Source organism: Manduca sexta, unplaced genomic scaffold, assembly GCF_014839805.1.
Source record: "Manduca sexta isolate Smith_Timp_Sample1 unplaced genomic scaffold, JHU_Msex_v1.0 HiC_scaffold_1556, whole genome shotgun sequence".
NCBI lineage: Eukaryota > Metazoa > Arthropoda > Insecta > Lepidoptera > Sphingidae > Manduca > Manduca sexta.
This window is the reverse complement of record NW_023592432.1, coordinates 1,007-16,403: the sequence shown is the minus strand read 5'-3', so window position 1 is coordinate 16,403 and position 15,397 is coordinate 1,007. Positions and strand designations below refer to the sequence as shown.

The window sequence follows — 15,397 nt, the reverse complement described above, 5'->3', positions numbered from 1 at the left end:
GAAAGTCTAATAAGCGTTCAAAGAGTATAAAACGAAAACGCAATAAAAATAAAGAACTTCTAACGCCTTTGCTGCAATATGTAACGAAAGATGGATACGTCATTTATGAGAAGAAGATTTCAAAAGGAGAAGCGAAGGACTGGTTGAGTGTTACAAATGAAGATGAAAAGAAAGATAATAAAAATGACAAATTAGTAGCAGATAATTACAGAAGTGAGGAGGTGGACGTCGCTTTGGAACAAGTAAAACCAAATGTTAAAATTAAAGAAGAAAATACAGCTGCTACAGAAAGAATTCACGGAAGAAAACGCAAGCAGAAAAAACAGCATAAAACGAATCCAGGGAACAATAACAAACCACAGAAATCTTGATAAATATACTTAGTTAATACTTTTTTGTAATTTTATATTTTAAAATTAAATTATTTGTATCTATTATTGTTTTTTATGTATGTACTGTTATGAATAAACATTTTTAAGATTATTAATTCTTTATTTCTATTACCCACAAATTATACTTTGACACTTTTATACAGAATAGAATTACTGAAAATAACGATTTTATAATAGAAACATTAAAATTGAAAGAACGTTATAAAGCTTATGAGTTTGAACCTCCATGATATTAATTTAGAATCCGAATATTGTCGATGTTCCATATTGTTTGTAATAACCATGAAATAAGAGTAATTGGGGTATGTTTACGTGTCTTCATTTCTGGTTTTAAAAACTTAAAACGTCGTTTCAGTAAATTGATCTTCGGGAACAGTAGAGTCTATACATTAAGCTTTAAATAGTCTAGTAATAAAACGATTCTGTGAAGGCGGCCATGAACGTAAGCTAGGGTAGGGGCTAGGATGGTACGCACGCAACTTCTAAATACATAATTCCAATATTCAATTTGAATTTCGCATTTATGTTTGAGTACACACTGTAATCAATATTTTTGACGACAATAAACTATTCATTACATAATTGTTTCCGTTTTGTCAAATATTTTTAAAATGTACATAGTAACTACTGCACCAGGTTATTATAAGTTATAACTGGGGCCGTTGTCAAGTAAGTGTCTTTTCGAAGGGCGGCAGTTATAGTGTTGGTTACAATGTAAGATGCAGCATAAAATATTATTATATTAAATCGGCGGAGATCTCTCATCATAAGGTGACTTACCTATTTTTGTGCCTAGGGTAAGTGTTGTTTCTACTACCAACAAGTCTCAGGGACGACCAATTGTGATGTTGGGGTCACCATGGGGCTAAGTGGTTAAGGCAACTACTGGCATGAGTTTCTAACTCTTTATAAACATACTGGCATACTAACCAAAAACTACTATGGGTCCTCCGGAAATGTGTTTAGATAGCACCGCACACCATCCCCCCACCCCTCTCCTCCGAGGCAATTCTTGTGCGCTCGGTATCCACTCCGAATGCACGACCATGCCCGGGGGGACGTATGTCGCGGCCCTAGACATGCAATTAAGTGTGGTTTCAGCAGTCGCTAGGCGGTGGATTCCAGTATCTCATTCGCAGGTTTCGCCCGTCGTTGACTGCGGGGTCCGATATATTAAAAAAATTAACGCACACTATAATGTTTTAATTATATCCGTAAAACCACACACTTAAAAATTACTTATAAATGTTCCTACGATTTTTCGGCCGGTTTTAATAAATAATACAAATGGTCTAAAGTTAAAAATAAAAAAAATTAAATGAGAACAAAAATAAAAAAATTACAAACTAATTTTCATCTCCTTGGTCCATTTACGCTGTTAATTCGAAGGTTTGTTTATTGAAATCAGTCGTAAAACGTTTCATTTCCAATATATTTTTTATTAAAACCCCTAACCCATGCGTGGCTTGCCTCATAAATATTTAGTTTTATGGATTTATTTTACTGCATCGTTCATGCCGTAGCAATAAAATTCGTCTGTACTTCTGAAGTCATTCCAGTGAAACGTTCATTTATAATCAAACCACAATACAATTATGTAACTTATAAGCCATATAAAAGTGGTTTTCAGTCTTGAGAATGTCACTTTGTACCAAAAATATCGTGTTGACGCAGCATGACTGTAGGTTATTGATTTATGAGAAATCATCCAACATTTATTTTTTATCTTAATAACATTATGTTCGTTTTTCCAGAATCCAAGACCAACATGGGGCATCCTGCTATTTTTATTGATAAGACTTCATATAGTAAACCTACAGATTCATATGTTTCCTATGCCCCAGCCAATGCCGCAGATATTTTTACCACCGCCTCCACCCATAGCGATACCAATACCAATAGCCATACCTGTCCCACAAACAACAACGACATCCACTACCACTACCTCTACCACTGAGCAAAACGTAGCCATAGGGGTACCCATTCCTATGCCTTTACCCATTCAAATTGCTGTACCCGCAATGCCACCTCCATTGTTCTGTTTGACGAAACCAAGGCCAAAAAACTGTCCTCCTTGCCCAGCGTGTCCCCCCCAACGTTCGCCACCTCTACCTCCTCAGCATTTCATAGGCCCGGCCTTCCCAATGCCAGTTCCTATTCCCCCAGTCATAGGGCCAGGACCACTTGTTGTGGTGCCTCGACCCTACCGGAACAGTCGAGGTAAACGTCCATGGCACCGAGTTTCTTCCGCGAGCGAAGACACCAGCAGTTCAAGCAGTTCAGAATGGGATATACGGAGGAGAAATGACAGAAGCAGAAGGTTAAACAGAAAAAGTATGAGAAACGCGAGGAGAAGTTACAAAGTTAGTGATGTGGAAACAAGTGACGGCGAACTTGTGAAACCTGTTCTTACTTATGTCTCAAAAGATGGCGATGTGAAGCTTAAGAGACGAATAAGTGCTGACGAGGCAGCTCAATTGCTCGGTGACAAAGACTCGGGAGACAAACAGTATCAGACAGTTAGGGTATTAGCTAGTGGAAATGGTGGTAAACAATCCCAAGTGTTAATTGTGTCAGATGATGGAGGGGAACCGTCTGTCACACACCGACGCAAACAAGTTGTATTAAGAAAAGGTGCGTCACAGCATATATTAGGTGAAGGGAAGAAGGAACTTATATTTAGACCACCCGATGATAAAGTAATTAACAATTTAACCGTGTCGTTTCAGGTCATTTAACTATTGTAATATTTATGAAATTTTTCATTACAATTTATAACAATAAATAACAAAAGATGAAGAAAAACTTGTTTTATTAATGCTATTGAGGTTTCTCTCTGAATCATATAACACACTTTACGTAAGTGAACAATGATCCTATTCAATAGCAATTAGCGAGAACAATACATTTCTGTTTCCACTAACATTTCTACGAATCACTGCAACGTGCAACATGCGTGTGTTAGTCATACCAACCCTCTCGGTAATAATACCAAAAGTAATAACTTTTAACTTCCAGGAGAGTTCTATTATTAACAGAACATTATTTAGCAGCGAAATGTTCTTATCTGATCTTCTATCCATGACTTTACCTCCGGAACCGCCAGATCTGTCATCACTAGAGAAACTTTTAACACAATATACCACAACCACGAAGAAGACAAATATCCAGAAGAGTAAGCCCAAAAAACAAGCGAAGCCGAAACCTCCAGCAAGAAAGGACTTTAAAAGTTCGAAGGTAAAACTGAAATCTAGACGGAAGCCGCCAGTGAAGCCTAAAAAATCTAAGCCAGCACCTCGTCTAATATCTCCAAGGCGAAAATTGCCAAGTCCGAAAGCTCCAAGACCAACAGCCCCTATTCCTAATCTAGAAAAAGTTAATAATGATAAGCCTTGTTGTGATAGTGTAACGTGTTATAACCCTTGTCCGTACATACCGATGCCCATGCCATTATATCAGTTTCCTCCAATAGTAGTCCCTGTACAAAGTTATTACGAACCGGTCATACACGATCATCCTCCTTTGGACGAAATGAGAAGGATTTTAGAAAAAAGCAAGAGAAAAAGGAAAAAGAAGCGATTCAGTTGCAGTACCGAATATAGTGACAGTGAAGGATCAGAATATTCTAATGACGAGTATTGAAGCAATTTAGGATATATTTAGTTGATTTAAGTTTTTTTTTTATTTTTTGTTATTTTTATTTATATCATTAACAAAATAAAACTGTGGTGACCTTTTTTTGTTTAACAAAATAATTATTCGAAAATTTAATCAGTATCTTTTTCATTACAATTGATAAAATATTTAAGAATTACAACTACTACAACAAATGTTTTCTCCATTTATTGTTACTTTTAAATACTTTATCTCGGAACAAAAGGTTAGGTTAAAAGTACGTACTGAAACTTCAAATGGTCCCGTAAAGTTTTTTCATTCTTATAAACATCAGAATCTATTGGTATCAATATTTTTATGGAAACTGTCAATTTCCTTGTTCACTTAATAATTTTTGCTAATAATCAGCGAGAGCAAATCTTAATATTTTTATAAACGATGTACAGTATCCTGCGAAAGTTTGCCAGGAGCTACAGTGGTTTCGTAAAGCTGTATTTACTCACACATTTCAAAATCCACCTTATGTGAAGTTTCCCAGTCCTTTAAGTTACAATTTAAAATAATCATTACATAATTACTTAATTTTTTTACATAAGATGGTTTTTGTTTTGTTCCAGAACACAATACCAACATGGCGCATTCTGCTATTTTTATTGATGAGAGTTCATCTAGTCAACCTACAGATTTATACGTTCCCTATGCCTCAGCCCCAAATATTTATACCACCACCTCCACTCATAGCAATTCCAATACCAGCCGCCATAAGTCTCCCACAAACAACAACGACATCTACTACCACTACCTCTATCACTGAGGAAAACGTGGCCATAGGAGTACCCATTCCTATGCCTATACCCATTCAAATTGCTGTACCCGCAATGCCACCTCCATTGTTTTGCCAGGGAAAACTAAGGTCGAAGAATTGTCCCCCCTGCCCACCGTGTGTATGCACGCCACTGTGTACTCCATCCTTCTTCTCCTATTGTTCACCATGCCATCAGAAATGTAGATGTAAAAAGAGGGAAGATGTTCCCCAACCTTTGCCACTCAACCCTCCTCAGCCATTCTTAGGCCCGGCTTTTCCGATGCCAGTTCCTTTCCCACCAGTGGTAGGATCACCACCCCTTTATGTGTTACCTTACCCCTCTTGGAAAAAATCTAGGTAAACGTCGACGGCAGTGAATTTCTTCAGCGTGCGACAAGACCAGCTGCTCTAGCAGTGTGCAATGGGATATAGGATCTCACGTCTAGTCTGCTCTTCCATGAGCCTGATGCGTTGAGAACGCACCGACGTGTTGCAAATGTAACTATTACAAAATTATAATTAACAGGAGAGTATAAAAAAAATAATAAATTGAATAATAAAAATTTGGAAACTTGTTTCATTTTAAATTGTTATAAAACTCTGTTTAAAACGCATTGCTATTTACTCGTTTAAATATAAACTGGGAATCGTTGCATTATAATCAATATTATCATTTTGATTTTTTCACCGTTCATGTGAGTATTTTGTTTATGCAATATATCTTTTCTTATTATAATTAAAACTTTATAACAAACAACTTTACTTTTTATCCTATGAACTTTTCCGCACAATTTCTTGCTATACAATTTCAATAAACATGAAATAAAACATAAAAAAAATTTGACTCCACCCAGCTATTGGAATGGTTCACTTATATTTATATCAGTCATCTTACCAAATATTGTTTAAAGAATTACATATTTGCACACTCTACATACTACTACCACACTTAAATATCTTTTTCATTTCGTGATTTACATAGCAACTAGTAAGTATTCAATTTATGGCATCAAATTCTAGGATCAATATTTAGCTTCTAAACAGTCAGGCAAGGTATTGAAAGTTCAGAGAAGGAAATAAAACAAAGAAATTAATACTTCTTCGCTTTTAGCTACATCTATTGAAGAAAAATATTATAAAAAAAGATATATTTTTTTTTCAATTTTGGTTTTGTCTCTCAAAATATTTATCGTTGTTATTATTTACGATCATTTGAAAAATTGCACTAGACATTTTGATCGTTGGATAGTCGTTTAAGACTGGTAGTTTCAAACTCATTTCATTGTGTTCGTAACATGTATCGGATCTAAGCTATTGTAAAACGCTCTTTTTACAGTAAACATTATATTAGCAAAATAATTACAGAATACAATTTTAGACATTCTTTTGACAACGTCCAGCCAGAGAGAATAATAATCGAATAGTCGCCGCGTGACATATCTTCTCTTCTGCCAGCCAGACCGCGCAGCCGAATACTTCCGTAAACGCCCGATGTCATCGGCTAGGATAGCGGCGCGTAACATCGGCCATCCTGCAAAGTGAATACCGTAAGGTATTCACAAAAATAAATTTCAGAAAGTAGAACTGAATTGGGTACCTATATTTTAAACAAATTGGACCCAGTAACACAAATCAGAATGCTCATGGCTGCACACAGAATATGATCAGAATGCTTATGACTACAGACAGAATATGATCACAGACAATGAATGACAGAATATGTTCATGGTCACAGACAGAATATGATCAGAATGGTCATGGCTGCAGACAGAATATGATCAAAGGCTCACGGCCACAGTCAGACAGATTAAATAAAATAAACAGTTACGCACGTTCGCATTGTCAGCCTGAAGTGTTGCGCCACCGATTTGACTTCACATGACTCCAGTCATTCCTGTCTCCAATGATTTAGTTTCTAAGAAAACACCCTCTCCAGTGAGCCAAGCAGCAGGCATAACGAAGTTTTTATTATGAATGTCGTGAATCGTACTAATGTGCAGACATCAATTCCATATGCATTCCCAACATATTTACTTCAACAGACGTAGACGTTGCCATGGTAACTAAAAATCTGAGAATCTGGTAATTTTAATTTTGGCATTCAATGATTCATCACAGATTTATTCCGATAGTTCTCTTCACATTCGAATTCAATGTAACTTCAAATTATCATTTGTATAATCCCACTTCTGAATGTAAAACGCTCTTTTACAGTAAACATTATATTAGCAAAATAATTACAGAATACAATTTTAGACATTCTTTTGACAACGTCCAGCCAGAGAGAATAATAATCGAATAGTCGCCGCGTGACATATCTTCTCTTCTGCCAGCCAGACCGCGCAGCCGAATACTTCCGTAAACGCCCGATGTCATCGGCTAGGATAGCGGCGCGTAACACTATAGATAGTATTTTTATATAAGATTTTTTCAAAGTAGTAGTCACTGACCACTGTCAATTTATTTGTCTAAAGATTGAATGAGAGAGTTGATCCAGGACCAGTTTAATTACTGATACACAAATCTATGCGAATTGAAAAAAATAAAACAACCATTTAAACTTATCTTGACCTAATGTATTAACAAATATTTTTACGTTTATGGATTTTTGAAACAATATTCCCTTAAATTTTATTCGATGATATTCAATTGTTGTTCTTTAAACTACTATTATTCATAAAACAATGGTTTTTTTTATTGTTTCGAATGATGAGACAAGATTGTCGTTTGCCTGATGGTAAGCTATACGTCCGCCCATAAACAGTAGAAACACCATCCAAGACCTTGAGTTACAAAGTATTGTTTGGTATTCCGCTTCGCTCGCCATCCTGAGACATGAGATGTTAAGTCGTATTATGTCTAATAGTTGCACTGGCTAAAATTTCTTTCAAAACAGAACACAACAGAGACTACACACTGCTGCTTGGCGGCAGAAATACACATTGCAGTGGTTCCTACCCAGGCGGACTCTCACATAATATGAGAGATATGTATTATAATTTTGTTATAGTCATTTTACACTACACGTTCCGTTGAAGTGAAATGACATGAATGAAAAAACAAAGAAATGTTTGTCTTTGTGGGCAAAAAATATCCGTAGCCTCTTTATATCTCATCGTTTTGACCAAAAAAAAGTTAATTCTTCCAGTCCAATAATAAATGTTGAAATAATTTTACTAATTCTTCAAATATGTTATCAGAGGTGCAGTCTGCTTTTCTTTTAAACACTTCTTGTGATGAGCGCAACTTTTCTTGTAGATGACTACTGAATACGCTAATAACCCTATACCGACTATAAATAAAATTATTTCTAGGACTAAAAGTACTGTAGGTCCTGTGATGTGAATTATTCGTAATATGTCTTTTATTGTTTCGAAACAGTCTTGTTGTATCTGAAAAAGATATAAAATTTATAACTGCATATGATACCACACAAAGAAATAAGAGTTAAACTTGGTTTGAACTAACTCGTAGTTTATTGGTGCATCGATACTTACAACTTTAATGTAGACCACAGGTAGTACCATGTTGGAGAAACTAGCTGTGGCTTCGTTGAAAGTAATATTTCCTAGATTCACATTCATCTGCAGAGCCAACGCCGCTGATAGGGTAATTCCTACTGTCTGAAAACGTGAATAGATTAACACACCACTCAATACTGCTACCATACGTAAGCAACACTCCCCAGAAATAAATAATGCGCATTATTTTCTTCATAATGAAATATTTTACTAATTCATATTACTTACTGGCTCAACAAGAAAATATGAGTCATGTGCCTCTGCATTCGGCTTCATACCCTCAACGCGTTGATAGATCGCCGGGTCTGCGTGTAAGAAATGTGCCTTGCTCATACCTATGGGAATACCTGGAAGAGACCATAAACACCGAAATGAAGTAAGCCGAAGATTGGATGTAATAGTTACGCTTCTTACTAACCCTTGCAGTTTAAAGCCATGGTAAATTTTACGCGACCTTGTGGGACGGATATTTTAAGAGGAGCTTATAACTATAATCTTTTATTTTTATTCACACAAACATTTTTTCCATATACAAACGTAAAATCAATAGTCTCATTGTTACTACGACAATAAGAAACATCCCAAATAAGGCTATCTTAATTACTACCGTCGGCAATTGTAGCAACAATCATAACTAATATAAATTAAAGACAACAACATTTAAGGTCGATATACTATTATGATTTCCAATTGAATGATGTGACCTGGTTGGAATACAACAAAGACTCATTTGAATTTAGGAAGATAACAGGGACTTTCAAAACTAACCTAAAGTGCATTTTGACAAATCCATCATGCCGCAGAAACCTCGACTGCAGTCTCTAGTAAAAGTTGCGTTATTGATCCTGTACTTCCAGGCATCGAAGCCGTACTCCATAGTCTTCGTCTCTTGGAAGACTAAGTCGAAGGTCCGACAGACTCCCAACCTGTAGATGCTGATGGGCGTCTGTAAGGAGAGGCCAGAAGGATACGCTACTCCTTCATAGGTATTCTCGAAAGTGTAACTGTAAACATTTTAATGAATATTTTACCTTTAAACTCATAGTATAATAAGCGCGATACTTTGTGAAGACGTTAAAAAGTTAACTAATAATTAATTTGAACTAAAGGTTCACAGATAGACTACCTAATATGTCCAGCACTATAATTACATGATAACATTAATTACCTTTCCAACGGTTCAACATCTGTGTTATTGTAATCTTTCCTCCTGAACTTCTTCAGTTCCTTGACGCTGAACCGGTCTTCATCCCTTATACCCACTTTCATTCGGTACATTGTCGAGTTCTCATATAGCTGAAACAACATTCGTGAACATTCACATATTAATCGTTTTTCTAGCATAGTTTTCAAAAGAGCAAGTGAGTCGCCTGACGTTAATATGTCATTAGAATTAGCCATAAACACTAAAAGAAAAATTATTAAGCTTGGCCAGAATCCAGGTCTAATTTTATTAAATAATAACATTTTAAATACAATGACAATGAGCCTTTGGGCACAATATTACACATGGATTTTGCATGTCTATGTTAAGGCATCCGCCTATTATCACTTTTTGACCATGGCACGTATTCCATTGTTTGTTTTACCGAGGTCGGGTTTAATTCACGCTTTTCGTCATGGTGATAAGTCATAACTCACAATAAAATGTAACGAAATATTAATACTTTTATTTCGTGCAACATTCTCTTAATTGGATTAGGTATAGAGGTTCTTCAAATTCATGATTTTAAAGAATGCGTACCTAATCGGCTCGACGAAGATGACACGCGACAGACTTGCTAGTATTATTTGTTTATATTATGTTATGAAAAACGAGATTGAACATGTAATTGAAGTCGGAATAAAGTCATGGTTAACGAAAAAAGAGCGTTTATCATATCGAAGTAATACAAGAGTTACGTCAGAAGAAGATAGATTATTGTAATTATTTACAAATATCTAAGCTATTGTATGAACAACTCTTGAATTAGTTACACCTATTATAGGCAAAGACGACACTTGTATGAAGATATTTGATTACTTATTTATTGTAATAAAATTGCGGCTCGCGGCTCGTAGCGCTGCCACACAAGCCTAGACGAGCTACGAGCAAAACTTCAAATCGGTAGGATCGCCGACGAATTCTCTCGGCGATTTTAAAGCACTAGCAAAAAGACGTCGACGTCCACAAGTACGCGTACTTATTAGAACGTCTATCCCCGCTTAAGAGTGTTAACAATAAGTTTTCTTACCCTATCAGCAATACCGAAGCTATCGAAATTAATAAGTCCAGGCACTAGTTTCTGAGCCATGGCGATAAGCGGGTCGGGGTATCCCCACAGGTAACTGTGCACGTCCAAACTGATCACCGGCTGTGACTTGAGATGCCGGACAAACAGGTTATAGCCCCTCTTATTAAGGACGGGTATTGGCTGATCAGGGAAGTCGCGCTCTGGAAATACAGGGAAAGATATTAAATACAGTGTTTTTCTTGTAAAAGGTGTGGATTCTAGACTTCTTAAAAATATATCTTCAACCGCTCCTAATCCCACATCTAATTAATGATTGCGGTTTGAAAACAGAGTGGTCTTCTTATAGACTCGCTTAACTTGTAGACCAGTATTTAGCATCATAATGTTGAAAATTATCTGAACTATTACCAATACAAAATAGTATTCACACAACTCACCAATAGCGCAAGATTAGGAACTGTGACATTTAGGAATTCAGGTTTTGAGATAGACTTCTCCGGCACAAACCGCAACTTCATCTGTGGGGTGAACCACATCACTCCTTCCTCCTCGTTTAGGTCTACGTCCACGTTGTGACGAATTTCCCTGGAAACATTATCATAAAATGAAAATTACAACTTCCATTCCAGAGTCTGAAGAATTACTTACTTATTCCAGTAGCAAGTATATAAAATACTGTAAGCATCTTTATTTGTCCTAATTCTACTACAGTATGGGATTAAGGTAGATCGTTTTACTTTCGGCCGTCTGCTTAACTTTTACCCCCAGTGTAAAGGATGAATCCTGGATAAATTATGTAAGAAAACAAACATAGTATGTTGGGTAAATAGAGATTTGAAAGCAGAAACTTGCAATCAGCCGAAGTTACTAGGTAATGTAATATAAATGTAGACAGAGGAAATCGATAATTGACTATACAGTTTTTTCTGTGCCTAATGGTTTTTATTGCACTTTATAAATATTTAAGTTACAGGTTTAACAACAAAGCATATAATAATAATCAAAAGATTATGAATCTGGTCGTAAATGTCTGCTCAAGGGCAAATCTGTTTAATTATAACTCAGAGCAAAAATATATAGCGGAAATTGCATAATGAGTGATGTTATTTATGGTAAATGACTTGTTACTATGTTACATCATGAGATTAGACATTAATTGATTTATAATTAGAAGTAGTAAAGGCACGCTGAAGTTTATAACCCATCAATCAGAGATTCACGATGTTATCTCTGTCTCGCTGAACACAATATATTGTTTAAACCTCCTCTCATTATTGTTTGTCATATTGTGTCACGCTCCAGTATTTTTTAGTTACTTTTGTCTCTTTCGCTCCCAATTTCCCTATACTGGTCTAGCAAAATAAAATCCTTAGTACTTAGAGTTATACTCATGATCTAAACGTTCATGGATATGGGATATTATCTAGCTTTTGATTCATTTGCCTGTCTTAGATATGCACCAAGTCTTGACAAAATAATGTCTTGCGTGTCGTAAATAACCATGATTGCACATAATTTACCATCGAGATAAGTGTTGTCAAAAATGCATAATTTTGTCGACCCTCACAATGTAGTAGTTAATAATTGTTTATACCAAATCAGTAATATTAGTTTTGACTGGCTTAGTGGCGTAGTTGTTATAGTACACATTACGATGAGCGACTAATGCGTGAAGGTCCAGGGTTCGAATTCCGGGTCGGACCAAAATAACTGTAACTGGGTTTTTCTATTTTAAAACATTACTCAGTCACAGCTCGGAGCCAAAAGTTGGCGGTGTGATACCCCCGTTCCTCAGAAAGCACGTAAAGCCGTTGATCTTGCGCTTGATCCCTCGCCGGTCATGTCGGATTGCCGTCTATATCTTTAGATACTTACATCAGCCCATAAAACACTGCACTTACGCATATGTGAAGGGTCCAATTTCTTCCACTTTGAGTTTGTCATCCTGTCCAGTCATAAACCTGTCAGAATTAGTGATGTTGAACACGTAGAGAGAAAGGTGCGCGCCTTCCACCTCCTTCTGAAAAGTCTCCAACATAAATGATCCTTTGTTCACTCTGGTGGCCTGGAATTCATAAATAAATACTTAAAGCTTGCTATTTATGTTTTGTTCTTGTCTTAGATTTAATTTTAATAATTGTTGTCGTCCAAGCAAACATTAACCGCTATTTTTAAGTGGAATTTTTGGCGCTTATCATCGATTTAGCAATCTGTCATTCGCATGATTCAATTATTTAAAACAACAGAATACAAGCAATCACAAGAAACTGGAATTGGAAAAAAATAAACAATCTTTCAGTAGTATCGAATTCTGAGTATCGAATACTAGATTTCGAGGTTGACAGCTGACGTATTGTTGCCATGGCGATTATTAATGAAATGTGCGTCACTGGCTTTCACAATGAAGAATGGAATATTGTTCACCATTTGTAAAGTTCATTGTATAGTTATATTTATTTTAATCAATTCATGTTTGTATGGAAAGTGTGTCATGTTCATTTAACTTAATTGACAGTACATTTTAGGATTTACATGTATTAATTATAATTGCTTTATGACTCATTATCATTTATGTTCTTCCCCCAAACTCATATGTTTTCTCCTTTCTCTGTCCTTCTTCGGTTCATTGCATACCTTTCCTCCGTTAATTAAGAGCAGCTTGTGCTAGTAATGTATATATAAATATTACATTATTCAAATTTCGTCCCGCCGTCAATTTAAATTTATATCATTCACTCGCCCGCATACTATTGACTCGATGTTCCTATTTAACTCACGATGTTGACAATTACGACCCTTTACGTGGGGTCAGCTCATTTTTATCGAACTTGTATTGTGTTTTAGAACGTTTCTGTATTTATTTACTAGATTAATCAAATAAGGTATGAGATTTGCATTAAGTTTGTAAACTACGTACAAAATATAAGCCATCAATCTCTTTTTGCCAAATCTTCATTCTCTTTATTAATAAGTGTATATCCATATTTCCTCAACAGTTTTTATGGTTGGTGATCATGTACCATTAACCACCATTTTCAATAATCGAACCTAATCCCTTTTCGAATTGTTTCAAAATGGACTAATCAGAAGAAAGTTCTTTTTGACATGCTTACAAATGAGTTATTTTGGTTGGTTCATTCTCGAAATAGAATTGAAGATTTAAATTAGGATCGTTTATTGAAAACAGCTTTAATTAATCCATAAAAATCCTTTGTATATCTACCTCTTATAATATAATACTCTCCCTATATGTAGGCATAATTACATAATTTTTGTTGATTACATTCATATCATTCCGTGATGAATCCCAAATAGTTACGTCAGCAATTGATCTCAATTGCAATCAATATTAATTAGTACAATTGTAGCAATTGTATCACTGGCAATATACGGGCACTTGTCGTTTTGTGATTCGAGTCAAGTGAAGCACTGCATAAAAGTATCCGATGGTAATGCAACTCTCGTCTTTGACAACATATCTCACATTGATTGGAATCATCATCATTATCATCAGCCGCAGGATGTCCACTGATAAACATGGGCCTCCCAAAAGATTTCCAGATCGCCCTAACGGAATATCAGAATGAAATTAAATACACTTACATAGTTAACAATCAGGCGCATTGGATTCAGCAGTAATGATATGACGGGCAGAATTACCAACAGAAGGCCGATTGTCGTTGTCGACGCCAGCTTTCCTGGAAACAGTATTTCAAAACGAGTATAAGTAGTTTTTAATACTTGCTGATTGAAAAAAGTACAAGATAGTAAGTATTGCGAGTGGTTAAGGTTTTAACTGTTGTAACTGACACTGGGTATGTAAATTTTAAACGCCTTTGAAATAATTATAAGTTTGATTAAATAGAAGCTTTACCAAATTTATTTCTATATACTAATAAATAATTTACATGATAATATAAGTATCAGCCCCGAGTCTGGTATTTGTGCCCAATATAGCGATAGGCCCGCTTCCTATCACATCATGGGACAGAACACACTTGACCAAAAGTGTGAGCCCTGGTTGTGCTTTGCATACCCCTTCAGGGATAAATGCATTATGTGTGTGTATGTGTGACTTCATTTCAGTTGACTGTCAAATAAACAAAACTGAACATAGCCAAAGGAAGAGACTCTATGTGATCGGGTGTTATTGTAAAACATCTAAATATTTACTTCGTTCTAAAGGTCACTTTGAATTTCGTCAGTAATTATTTCTTATTTTTCTTTTATAAAAGCTTCATATCTTTTAATTGTTATTGTTATCCGACATTAATTACAAACTTCAATAAATAACAAAAAGGTCGTGTGTGTTATAAGTTCCTTGTGTTCAATAATAATCTGCATAATATTCTGTATTGATTTTTCACTTTTCTACATAATCTCCAGAGGCTGTAGCCAAGATGCTTTTCTGAAGTAGTTAACGCTAATGTAAAAAAGAAACATATATGGGAACGACATGATTCCCTCCTAGCCTAATTTCGGCCACGGCGGTCAATCTCAACGGAGACCAGCGAGGTACGCAGGAGATATTAATAATAATAATAATAATATCAGCCCTGTATTATATACTTGCCCACTGCTGAGCACGGGCCTCCTCTTCTACTGAGAGGGATTAGGCCTTAGTCCACCACGCTGGCCTAGTGCGGATTGTAGACTTCACACACCTTCGAAATTCCTATAGAGAACTTCTCAGATGTGCAGGTTTCCTCACGATGTTTTCCTTCACCGTTAAAGCGAACGATAAATTCACAAAGAATACACATGATTTTAGAAAAGTCAGAGGTGTGTGCCCTTGGGATTTGAACCTGCGGACATTCGTCTTCGCAGTCC

The 15,397-nt window shown here is 35.9% G+C and overlaps 3 protein-coding genes across 3 annotated transcripts; 2 read left to right on the top strand and 1 right to left on the bottom strand.

Moving 5' to 3' along the window:
* The first annotated feature begins 1,849 nt into the window (after positions 1–1,849).
* LOC115442244 (pollen-specific leucine-rich repeat extensin-like protein 1) lies at positions 1,850–3,197 on the top strand. The gene is made up of 2 exons (XM_030167251.2): positions 1,850–2,073; positions 2,147–3,197. The coding sequence occupies exons 1-2, from the start codon at positions 2,068–2,070 to the stop codon at positions 3,128–3,130; spliced, it is 990 nt and encodes a 329-aa protein (XP_030023111.1). The 5' UTR covers positions 1,850–2,067; the 3' UTR covers positions 3,131–3,197.
* Positions 3,198–3,232: 35 nt separating this feature from the next.
* Positions 3,233–5,333, top strand: LOC119191482 (extensin-like). The gene is made up of 2 exons (XM_037445361.1): positions 3,233–3,629; positions 4,625–5,333. The coding sequence occupies exons 1-2, from the start codon at positions 3,345–3,347 to the stop codon at positions 5,171–5,173; spliced, it is 834 nt and encodes a 277-aa protein (XP_037301258.1). The 5' UTR covers positions 3,233–3,344; the 3' UTR covers positions 5,174–5,333.
* Positions 5,334–7,366: 2,033 nt separating this feature from the next.
* LOC119191481 (scavenger receptor class B member 1-like) lies at positions 7,367–14,265 on the bottom strand (the record flags this gene model as incomplete). The annotated part of the gene is given in 9 exon segments (XM_037445360.1): positions 7,367–8,204; positions 8,310–8,435; positions 8,562–8,680; positions 9,102–9,337; positions 9,502–9,629; positions 10,568–10,767; positions 11,005–11,152; positions 12,469–12,632; positions 14,171–14,265. Coding segments are annotated over 6 exon segments (885 nt in total). The 3' UTR covers positions 7,367–7,988.
* Positions 14,266–15,397: the final 1,132 nt, after the last annotated feature.